Raw genomic sequence first — 12768 nt, forward strand, 5'->3', positions numbered from 1 at the left:
TCAATTCATCTCATACCAGTACTGTAGTGCAATCCCTTTGTCCTGAAAGTGCAACTTACAAATGTAGATTTTTTTTGGTTCCATGACTGCTCTCAAAAACAAAACAATGTAAAACTTTAGAGCCTAGACCTCCACTCAGTCCTACTTCTTGTTCAGCCAATTGCTAAGACATTAATTAAATTAATTAATACCATCACAAAGGAGCTGCCCCTCATCAGCTGCTCAAGACAGTTAGATTTGGGCACAGGCCAATTCACTAAACAGCTGCTGTGATTCCCCCGCCACAGTTCTCCTTCCAGGGGCGAGATCAGTTTGTTAAACAGCCTGACCTAAAAAAAAAAAAAAAACCCACAGTGGAGCCAGGAGGCGACCGGGCATCGTGTCCATCACTCAGTAGCTGTGACGCGTCCGCCGGCAGGGGTCGCCCTACGTCCTGGAAATCCGCCGCAGGCACCTGGGGCTGGGTTTATTGGCGGCGGCTCTATTGCTATCGCAACCGGAGTTTCGTCTCGCAGCAGAGGGACGCGCGGGTCCTTTCCCTGCAGCCGGCGCTTCCCCAGCGTCCTTGTCTGGTGCTGGCCGAGCAGGGCTGGCAGAGGGCGCTGCCCCGCCCTGGGAGCCGCTGGAGGAGGAGGCGCTCAGAGCCGCGCCATGGGGAGCTCGGTGAGGAAGGGCAAAGCGGTGCTGCCGGCCGAACTGGCTGCCCGCCCCAGCAGGGAGCAGCCCCGCCGAGCAGGTAGGCAGCCAGCCCCTCGCGGGGACGGGGGCCAGGCAGCAGCCGGGCAGGAAGGTGGTAGCAGGGAGCGGGGTTGGCTCCCGCAGCAGAAAGTTCGCTCTGCCCGTGCCAGGTGGCAGCCGCTCCCCAGCGCCTCCCCCACCTGCTCGCGCCTCTCCCCGCCAGGGGCCTGCCTTGCCAAGCGGGGAGTCCTGCGATTTTTCTTCTGTGTGAGCATCGGCCAAGATGTTCAGCCCTGCCACTGGCTAGTGAATTGGGGTGCCCAGCTTCATGGATTGGGGCCTGATTTGCAGAAGGTGCCAGGTGCCTGCCCCGTGGAAATCAAGCCCCTTTAAGATGTTCTAAGGGGTGCCCCAGAATAAAAGCACCCCAAATCACTAGTTGCTTTGGAAAATTTTGGCCTTTTACATAGATTAGGTGTGAGTCTCTGCATCTATATAGACCATCTTTCTACATGTCTGCCTAATAATACATAGTACTTGCAGCTGTTTACTTAAAGTGCTTGACAAATGCTAATTAATTGATAGCTCTAGTCCATAAACTGACAATGAAACACTTCGATTTTCTGGTAAAAGAATTCACAAGTCTCAGAAACTGAAGCTAAAAATTGTGTGGGGGCAGGCAATATAAAATCAAGAGCTCTGTAGATATCTTTCTGCTTTAATTCCCTCTTCTAACTCTGACTCAGCACTTCTTATACTGGGACTTTTTAGGTACCTGTGTATGTATTTTTGTAAAAGGTAGATCTGTTTAATGAAGTAAACATGTGACTGCAGACAAGGCTTCAGTAATAATATGTTTCTAAAATTTAACTTGTGAAATTTAATTGTTTTCTATGATTGTTTATACTTATCAAAATCTTGATCTGGTTTATTTGAAACAAAGATGATGTGGCTGATTCAGTTCCTATCTATTTATGGCCAGATTCTGATAACTTGTCAGTTCATTCTGTTTTTGTACAGCACCTGGCACAATAGGGACCTGGTCCATGAGTGGGATTTCTAGGTACTTTGATAATGCAAGTAATTAATAATAATTAATGATGTTGAGTAGTACTTTACTCCATTAATAAACTAACTTAAATCAGGAGGGCTAGTCAGGGAGGACTATGCCAATGAATAAGGACATCAAAATATAGTGATTTAGTATTTACTGGCATGGTGTAGCACTAGTCATTGAGTGCAAGATTTCTTGGGTACGTGTCCACATCACAGACATTCTTATCACCATAAATGGCACCCTGGTAGCACTCACAGCAGAGAGGGCAAATTTTGAAATAATATGAAGACTGAATTGTTCTCTCACCCGTAGAGATAGTCCTAACCTGGACTGGAAGGACTGAGGCAACTAGCAGTGCGGTGTGAAGAAGCTTGCACTTCAGCTGTCCGTTTTGTATTTGTTTTATGGATAAATCAAGGTCAGGACATCCATCTTCAATGCTATCAGCCTGGCACTTAGCATGAAGAATACATTCACTAAAAAACTGTCAAAAGTGATTTAAAAATGGAAAGGGTTTGAAATGCGGAATGCCTGGGAATTAAAAAGAAAAAAAAAAAGCTAAGCATATCTAGAGTAAACAAAAAGCCATTTTAATAGAGCATTCAAGGCTGAAGGAAACTTCTAAAACATTGCATATTTTTGGACTATGGAAAGTTTTTAATACACAGCCCTCAATTCCTCAAAGTCGGATATGGGTTGGTTGTTTTTTGTTTTATTGTTGCCATAGAGCATTTTTGTATATATGATACTTGGAGAATTGTCAGGACTAAAACACTTTTGTAGTTCTGTAAAATAATGTAAACCACTTTACATCTGTTTTATACACAACTTCCCCAAAAATACAATGCAGAGAGGAGATTTACTGAGTGTGAAAATTCTCAGATTAAAAACAAAGCAAAATGCTAATGGCTACACTGAGCCATTAGGCTCAGTTCTATATGAGAAGTATAGTGAAGCTGTGCTGCTCAGATAGTCACAATTCCTCATCTTCTCTAGCTTCCCCACTTGCTCCAGAAGGTAGATAATTTACTTTACCCCTTTTGGGGATGAAGAAGACCTCTGTCTGTAGTCCTGGCAAACTCAGCACAGATTGGAGGTTATGCTTGCAAGTTGTGATCGTTGCTACTGAATGGCGAAGAATTAAACATCTCCTAGTATATTTATTACCTTGTCTCTCCTATCCCCACCCTGACCTGCTTGTTAGTCTCCTCCATCTGTTATATCTTGCCTTTTAGGTTATAAACTCTTTCTTTGGGTCAAGGACTGTAATTTATGATGTACGATGCCTGGCACAATGGGGCAACCTGTGTGTGGTCATACGTGCTACCGTAATATGAATGTTCAATAGTAATCTGCTGGCTGGTGGATTTGGGAGGGGTCACGCAGGTCCATGCTCTATACCAGGGGTTCTCAAGCTTTTTGTTTCTGAGGCCCCCCCCCCAAGCATACTATAAAAACTCCACGGCCCATGTGTGCCATAACAGCTGGTTTTCTGCATATAAAAGCCAGGGCCTGCATTACGGGGGTAGCAACCAGGGCAGCTGCCTGGGGCTTCATGTCACAGGGGCCCCCATGAAGCTACATTGCTCAGGCTTTGGCTTCAGCCCCAGGTGACAGGACTCGGGGCCCTGGGCTTCAGCCCCATACAGTAAGGCTTTGGCTTTCTACCCTGGGCCGCAGCGAGTCTAATGCTGGCCCTGCTTGGTGACCCCTTTCAAACCTTCTCACGGCCCCCCTGGAGGCCCCGGACCCCTGGTTGAGAACCACTGCTCTATGCATTTTTCCTTGCTATCATGGGGTGGAGAGAGGGGAATACTGGACTTGCAGTCTCTGCTGTCTCCACTCACACTTGGAGCTGCAATCCAGGAGGGTCCTTACTGCCTCCTGTGACTGCATAGGTCCAGGGCACAATCTAGCTTTAGATAAAATTCCACAATACTAGACCATGGATGCAGAGACATGCCTGTTGTGCATGTATCTCTCTAAGTATCATTTAAAAAAAAATTATACCAAAATCTGAGCCAGTTTCTAGAATTAAGGGCATGGCAGAAGCCAGCATTGGAAGTTTTTGTCCTAACTGAAGTAACCAAAATCTATTAAACTGCTTAAGATGATGCTGTCAAGCCGTCCTACTGTGCTTGTACATGCAGAGCAGAGGGTTCCCACAGTACTAACTAGGGAATCAAAGGAACACTACTGACGTTCCCACTTCTCAGGTTACTATTAAGGTAAGACTTGACGAGCAAAAACAATTCCACCTAGGTTACAACGCTAACACAACTTCGAATGTTTTAGCCTGAATCTAAGCATATGTCTACACTTCAAGCTGAGGGTTTGACTCCTAGCTCAAGGAAGCATACCCATGCTAGTGCTGATCAAGCTGGTGTGCTAAAAACAGATTGCAGCTGCAGTGGTAGTGCTGGGAACAGTCCTTTATTTCATTCCTGTTCCCAAACCCCTAGACTGTTGCCATGGAAATCAAAGTAATGTTACAAATTCAGAATTATTGCTTTCATGTTAAGATCAAGAAAGATATTAAAAAAATGCTGCCAGTAATTAGCAAAATTGGCAAGGAAAATTATGACTATCACATGAAAAGTAAATTTATTTAAGAACAAAATGTTATAGTATATTATAATTTTCCTAGTACAACATTTCTCTTTAAAGGCAGAAGCTCTTCTCTTTACTCCTGCTTTTATACCATGGTATTGTAGAGTTTTCAGACAGTAAGTGGTTTACTGTACCATATAATATATATGTTTTCTGTTTTTATTTGCTTTTTAAACATATAACCTATTACATAAAAATGCACTATATTCAAGGAACATTAAGGTTGCAAAGTCAAGCACTCAAGAGTTATGAAATGCTAGAATTAAGGTTGCCACTTTAATTCAGCCTTTTTGGGAGTATGCACTGTGATAGTGTCTTTAATTACATGATGTCACATCCCTGATCAAATTCATCCCTCTGGGTGCTCACCAGACTGCCCTGTTTCACATGCTGGGCATGTGTGCTTTTTTCTTTTTTCTTTTTTTTCTTAAGCTCCCCTGCATCCCAGTTCGGTTTCAGCCTCTCTCTCTCTGGCCTCTCTAGCGTACTTCCTGGGTACAGACGCTGTGTCTGGTATCCCCAGCTCTCCACAGACAAGCTGGAGGATGGCTCTATCTCATTGATCTCATTGCTGTGTTCGGGCAAGATCTGTTCAGGTGCTTATAGTCTAACTACCATCCTATTCAGAGACAGCCACTCAGGCACCCCTCCCTATCTCCCAGGCATTTGAGGCAGCAGGAATACAGGAAAGAATCATAAGGGTTTAACATACAGAGTTCATAATCTCAAACAGAATTCCTAAACTATACAGACAAAAATTCCCCAAATCATCACACATGATTAAGGCTGCGAGTCTGTCATGGAAGTCACAGATTCCATGACTTTCTGGGACCTCTGTGACTTCTGCAGCCGGCAGGTGTGGCTGACCCAAGGGCTGCCCGAGCAGCTGGGGCGGCCCTGGGGCCAGCTGCACCCTCCCCACCCCCCAGCAGTGGTGGCAGTCCCTGGCTGCTGCCCCCCCGGTGCTAACACCAGCGGTGGTGGTCCCAGGCTGCTGTTCTTCCGCCCCCCCAGCACCAGGGGTCCCAGGCTGCCCCTCTGCCAGCGGTGGCGGTCCCAGGCTGCCCTCCCACCCTGAGCACCAGTAGGCACCTGGGAGACTTCCCCCCCCAAGCACCAGCGGGTGCCCCAGAGCCCCTCCCAGCAGGTGCCCTGGAGGCCCCCCGCCAGCACCAGCGGGTGCCCCGGAGCCCCCCTTCCAGAGCAGCAGCTGCACCCCCGGAACCCTCCCAGAGCACCCAAGATTTAGACAGGGGTATATAGTACAGGTCATTGGGGACGTGAATTTTTGTTCATTGCCCATGATCTGTCCATGACTTTTACTAAAAATACCCATGACTAAAACTTAGCCTTACACATGATCACATACTATATTGTTCATAGAATCTCCCCCCCCAGCTCCATGTCCTCATCCCAGTTTTGTCTCCCCTTATCTCCCCCACCTCCACATCTCAGTCCAAATTTGTGAGGTGCTGAGTGCTTTCCACTTCCATTGACTTCAGTAGGAGTTGAGGGTTGGGCTCTTGGGACTCAATTCTTTGTCACTGATGTGCATGGAAAAACTCTAATTGGAATCTTGGAATGAGTTTGGTATCCGGCCCTTTGTGGGTAGAGTTGCAAAGTATTGTTACTATTAAAAATCACTGTTGCAGATTTTCTTGTGCTAAGAATAGCTGGCAGAGCCCCAAAATCCAACACAACTTCATGGTATAAAGATAAGGGGCCCAAATCACTGCTGTATTACTCTTTTTGTTTATTCCAGTGTAACTGTACTGAAATCAGTGAAATTACATCAGCATAAAACTGGAGTAACACAGTGATGAATTGGGCCCAAACTCATTTTATTTCTCTTTGTGCTGTTTCCTGTAAACGTTTCTGCCATATTATTGTATGTGTGGACTTTTAAAATATAACAAAAACAGTGCTTCATAGCTGTGTTCACATAGCATTACTGTTGATGGATGCAAGCTTGCAGACGCTGGGCTCAATTTTGCCCTTGCTTATATCAGTGCAATCTTAGGCCTAGTCTGCATCTAAAATTTAGGTTGATTTGGCTATGTCACTCAAGGGTGTGAAAAATCGACACCCCTGAGAGACATAATTGAGCCAATCTAAGCCCCAGTGGAGACACCACTGGGTTGACATGGCTACCACCTCTCCAGGGGGCAGATTTTCTACAGCAACAGAAAAATCCCTTCCATTGCTGTACCAAGTGTCTATACTACTGCATTAGCGTTGCATAGCTGCAGCACTTGTAGTGTAGGCATACCCTTAATGACTTCAGGAGTAACTGGGAGCAGGACTTATCCCTTGGTATACGAACTGCCAGCACATTTTCTTGCCAGTCGAATGCTCATTCAATATGCATTTTTTTTTATTCCTATGTGTTTTGTTCAGCCTTGTTAAAGTTCCTCAAGAGTTTAGGTTATTTCACATTTGTTTTAACCCAGATATGTCAGGTGGCATAACCACTTTTAAATCATTTCTGAATAGATGCATTTTGTAAGTTGGATGATGAAGAAATTGGAGCAAACTGTTGTGACAGCGCAACTCTTTAGTGATGTCAGGGCTCAGCATTTCTCCCTCTGTCACTGGGGGAGCCTGGGGTAAATCAGTCCTACTCTGGAGGTTTAGTTCTTCACATTGGCTTATTTACAATATTTACAGAGGAGGCCTGAGGTTTAGCCTTAGGGCTTCTTTAAACAAAAACAACAACAAAAGTGCATTTCCTAATTCCCACTGGAGCATGCCTCTTCATATGCTGGCTACCAATTGCCAGCCACCCTCTCTAACCCACTCTGTGCCCAGCTATGCTGGGAACCAAGGCCCCCCTCCCCAAACAGAAATAAACACATTTCCCTTATAGAGAAAAACATCTCTTATTTGGAAAAGCCTCCCTCCCTCACTGCCACAGCCCTTCTGCTGCTTGCTTCTCATCTCTCCCCTCCCCACCTCTCTCCCTCACTCTCACTGGAAGAGATTTCTAAAGGTCACAGGCTGTCCTTAATTAGACTCAGATGTTTATAATTAACCTGAGGTAACCTTTTCCAGGTCATATTAAAAAGGACTTTAATCATTCTAAGACTGATATACCTGCCTTCAACCACATATTTATCCTTTTATAGATAAGCACAAGAGAAGAGGTGCTCACTAATGGAGGTACATTACGATAATGCTCTTCTAATAGAAATGAACAAGCTGTTTACAGTTTAAATGAGCTATTTGAGCTATTTTAAAGCTTACTTTTATGTTTTAGTACAAACTAAATGAAGGTGAAATACATGCTATAGAAAATGCACTGATATTTCTGCATCATGTGTACAGTATTGAACAAAAGGATTTTATTCACTTTGTTTTATTTTGAATATTATGTCTTGAATTTAATAAAGTTATAATATACCACCCGTCTAGAACTGTCAGGTCTGCCTTTGTCACGCTGCTAACACCTGACAGTTTCTAGATTGCAAATCTCTAGGATTTGGATTCTCTTCTATGGCTGACTCATTCTACACTTAGCCTCAAAACACTTTCAGAGATGCTGGGACACTGCCTAGGAAAGCTTGGTTTCCTTTGACCACATTCACTTTAGATGATGGTTGATGGTACTCTTCCTTTTGTGCAAAGTACTTCCCTGTGTTTGCTTGTGATGTTCTGTGTCACTACAATGCATACCTGATAGTAAACAATAGCTAGAGATGGTGCAGGAAGGAATAGTTTTACTGGTGTGCATGAGACAGTGTTGTTTAGTAGATAGAGCAGTGGACTAGGACTCAGGATTCTATTCCCAGCTCTGCTGGGTGACCTTGGACAAGTCACTTCAGTCCTCTGAGCCTTGGTTTCCCCACCTGTAAAATGAGGATGATGATACCGAATTCCTAAGCACTTGGGGCTAGATTCACAAAAGTTTTTAAGATACCTACATCCCAGTTTTAGGCTCTTTAGTGATCCACAAAACTATTGAACTCTGTAGGCATCTAAACTCATTTGACACCTAAATTTTCATGGTACAATTTCCCTTGGTACCTAAATTTCTGCCTCTGAATGTGCACACTGCTGCCTCCCTCTAGGCATCTGGACACCTGTCTCCTGCTTAAGCCACAGAAGGATTGACAAACAGGGAAGATAGGTGCCTATCTTACATGCAGGGCCTGATCTTGGAAGTGTGCTGAGAGGCTGCTGATTAGATTGGGTCCCATTCAAAATCTGGCCAATGGTGGTGTCCACCTTACAATTTTTAGCCTACAGTGATGGGAGTAGTTGCTTGGGATATGGGAGACCCAGGTTCAATTCCCTCCCCTGCCTGAAAAGGGGAGAGGATCTGAACAGGGTTCTCCTGTAGCCTAGGCAAGTGCTCTAACCACTAGGCTAAAAGTTATAAGGAGGGCATCACCACCCATGGATGCCAGAAGGACTGCAAAAAAAGGCTACCCTCTGCCCCAGCCTGACCCTCCTCTTTCCCTCTCACACCTCACCCTCACGCACACCAGTTTGATCATCTCTGGCACCTGTGAACCAGAACCAGTTCACCACAAGAGATTGCCCACTAAACAGTGTATTTAGAGATTACAAATATTGCAGGATTTTTCTTGATAGGACCAAGATAGCCGTCAAGAATGGGGGTGGAGGGAACAGGATGACTAAGGGTAAATAAATGTCTGCCAGAGAGTTAAGGGAGTAACAGATTCATAGATTTCAGGGCCAGAAGGGACCACTGTGATCATCTAGTCTGGCCCTAGAACTTCCCCAAAATAGTTCCTAGAGCAGATCTTTTAGAAAAACATCCAATCTTGATTTAAAAATTGTCAGTGATGGAGAATCTACTGCATCCCTTTGTCCAGTAGCTAATTACTCTCACTCTTAAAAAAAATTATGCCTTATTTCCAGGCTGAATTTGTCTAGCTTCAATTTCTAGCCGTTGGGTTGTATTATATATTTCTCTGCTAGTTTGAAGAGCTCATTATTAAATATTATTCCCCAGGTAGATACTTAGACTGTAATCAAGTCACTCCTTAACCTTCTTTTCGTTGAGCTAAATAGATAGACTCAAAAAGCTCAATCGCTATAAGGCATGTTGTCTAATACTTTAATCATTCTCATGGCTCTTCCCTGAACCCTCTCCAATTTATGAATTGTGGGCACCAGAACTGGACACAGTATTCAAGTAGTGGTTGCACCAGTAACCTCTCAACTCCTACTCAAGGTTCCCATTTCTGCATTCCAGGATTGCATTAGCTCTTTTGGCTACAGCATCACACTGGGATCTCATGTTCAGTTGATTATCTACCATAGCCCCCAAATCTTTTTCAGAGTCACTGCTTCCCAGATTATAGTAATCTATCCTGTAAGTATGACCTACATCCTTTGTCCCTAGATATTTACATTAGGGATGTAAATAACATGTAAAAACAGTAACCATGTAACCGATTCAGAGTCTATCGGTTACACAGTTAAACATTTATCCAGGGAACTAGCGGTGCAGGGGAGGCTGCAGCACCCCCACATTTTACGTGGTACTCTGGGGATCCCTGGGGGGTGGCAGCACTGCTGGGAGGGACCGCGGGCAGAGGGCTGGGAGCCTGGAGGGACTCTGGGTGTGCCAGGATGCCGGGCAGCAGCAGAGCCCTGGCATGGGGTAGCAGCTGGGATGCCAGCCGTGCAGGGATGCCAGGATGGCGGATGGCAGAGCCGGCAGCCTGGAGGGACCCCAGGCATCCGGGACCCTGGGCGGAGTTTAATCATTAACAGAAACTGATAAGCATCAAGCTTATCGGCTAACCAGTTTACCGGTTAAACTCTTACATCCCTAATTTACATTTAGTCATATTAAAACAGATATTGTTTGCTTGTACCCAGTTTACTAAGCACTCCAGATTGCTCTCAATTGGTGACCTGTCCTCTTCATTATTTGCCACTTCCTCAATTTTTTTGCCACTTCCTGCAGACTTTTTCAGTGATAATTTTATGTTTTCTTCTATGTCACTGATACGAATGTTAAATACCACAGAGCGAAGATCTAATTCCTGCAGGACCCCATTGGAAACACACCCACTTGATTACGATTCCTCATTTACAATTACATTTTGAAAGCTCTTAGTTAGCCAGTTTTTAATCCATTAAATGTCTGCCATAAGAGCTAGCTGTTGTTATTGTGGTTGTCCCAATTTTGTGTTGACCACAATAACTATGAGCATCAAAGCAGGAAGCCCAGATATGCAGGTCATCTCAAACAAGTGGCAATAGAGACTTTACAGAGACTAATCACATACTTTGTTTAGGCCACTTACAGTATGCTGCATCTGATTAGTCATGTTAAAATGATCTTCCATTGTTCAGAAATACATTAGTTTTTATAAAAAAACAATAATTGATATGGGTATGTCCAAAAGATCATGAAATGTTAGATTATATAATGTTTTGAATTTTATTAAATGTAAAATATATGTATATTTTAACTATTATTTGTATCTCTATGAAATATATTTTTTATTACATTATACATGTATCTGGTGCTTGACAAATAATTAAAAGACGCAGCTCTAACCATGAGGCGTTCACAATTTTAGGACCCGATCCTGCAAACCCTGAGTCATGTATGCAGTTCTTTCACATACAAGTAATCTCATTTAGTTTGTGGGATTGGGTTCCAAATTCAAACATGACATGGCAAGGATAAATAACATATGTTATGGAGGTAATGGAGAGACAGGACAAATGATACCATTAGTTAATGTTTGCATGAAAATAGTCTGAAAATAGACTGTTCCAGAGCCACAAAGGTATTTACTACTGAAATTGATGAATCAGAGCCTAAGTGCTAAGAATTAATGTTGTTCCTATAGGATGGTTCTTATAAGTTATAACTAAATGTGTCATATAAAGCTTTTTATGAGACCTATTAATGACATTTGTTATACTACAAAACTACAGTAGTTTTATATTTAAGTTTATTTTAACCAGTTTTATTTACTTCAAAATAAAATGGAAGATGGAAATGTTCAGATACTGGAGTAAATAATTAGTAGTAAATTCTGTCATTAAGAGGGGTATTATTAAAGTTTAGGAGCTATTGAATTAATTGCTACAACCTTGTTCTATATTAGGCTTGTGTAATTTATATTGTGAATGCTCTGGAAACATTTAAGATTAGCAAATAATCTATTTACCCTCATGTAAAACATCTCCATTAACATTAATTAGAGCCTCATGACTAAATCCCCATATGCTCCACTGAAAACGTGCCACAGTCATGTGGGAAAAGAATATGATAAAGCTTTGAGTCTCTCTTGGAACACTGATGCTCAGCTGATGATGCTGAAGGCTCCAGATCTGAATATGTGGACGCCAGTAATTAGGTTCTACAAGGATTCAGGGATCTTCCTGCATGGATCTGATTACAGGAACAGAGCCAAATCCTGAAAGCTTGTCTCAGTTATAATTTCCAGGGAAAAAAATGTGAATGGTAAGGAGTTTTCATAAAATGTCATGCAATGAAATCCTGGCCTCATTGAAGTCAGTGGGAGTTTTGCCACTGGCTTCAGTGAGTTCAGCATTTCATGCAGCGGCGTATTATTGCCTAGGCTGACAAGGCCTAGGCCTAGGGCGGCAAATCTGAAGGGGTGGCAAATTTGAGCACCCACGGAGAAGCTCCCCTGCTCCAGCTTGCCTCCTTTGCGAGCGTGCCGCCGCGTCCTGTTTCTCTCCCCTACCTCCCAGTGCTTGCGCCGCGAAACAGCTGCTTCGTGGGGAAGGGAGGGTGGGGGAACGCGGTGCGCTGGGGGAAGAGGTGGGGCTGGGGCGGGGATTTGGGGAAGGGATCCAATAGGGGCAGGGAGGGGGCAGAGTTGGGGCAGGACTTTGGGGAAGGGGTTGGAATGGGGGTGGGGAAAGGGTGGAGTCGGGGCGGGGCGACAATTATTTCAGGGCCTAGGGGTGGCAAAATCATTAATCTGCCACTGATTTCATGCTTTTAGGCTGTGTCTACACTTGGAGTTAGGGGTGCGAGTCCCAGCTCATGTAGACATACTCACGCTAGCTCTCTTTGAGGCAGCACACTAAAAACAGTAGCTGCGGTAGCATGGGCAGCTGTGAGTGGCAGCACAGGCTAGCCATGCCAAGTGTGTGCTCATGGGGTTCAGGTGGGTTGGTACTCAGGGCAGCTAGCCCATACTGCCACTTGCCACTGCCATTGCTACTGTGGCTACACTGCTATTTTTAGCACACTAGCTTGAGGGAAGCTAGCATGAGTGTGTCTACATGAGCTGGGAATCAACCCCCCAAATCCAAGTATAATCATACCCTAGACTTTGCCTGCTGGTGGGTGAGAAGGGACAGAGAAAGAACAATGGAACCAGCTGACTAAAAATATGGAATTGTTTTAAAAAACCCTTTGAAATAAATCATTAATATTTTAATTTCATCTGAAC

At 44.1% G+C, this 12768-nt stretch overlaps 1 protein-coding gene across 2 annotated transcripts in view; it reads left to right on the forward strand.

Moving 5' to 3' along the window:
- The first annotated feature begins 281 nt into the window (after positions 1-281).
- TXNRD1 (thioredoxin reductase 1) overlaps positions 282-12768 on the forward strand; it is a 57240-nt gene continuing 44753 nt past the window's right edge. Inside the window, exon 1 of one of the 2 annotated variants that reach the window (XM_039487079.1) lies at positions 282-736. In XM_039487079.1, the coding sequence (XP_039343013.1) occupies positions 652-736 (85 nt within the window). In that variant the 5' untranslated portion in view covers positions 282-651. The remainder of the gene's footprint in view (positions 737-12768) is intronic. The other variant, XM_039487078.1, reaches the window with a different exon arrangement.

Source organism: Mauremys reevesii, linkage group 1 (assembly GCF_016161935.1).
Source record: "Mauremys reevesii isolate NIE-2019 linkage group 1, ASM1616193v1, whole genome shotgun sequence".
NCBI lineage: Eukaryota > Metazoa > Chordata > Testudines > Geoemydidae > Mauremys > Mauremys reevesii.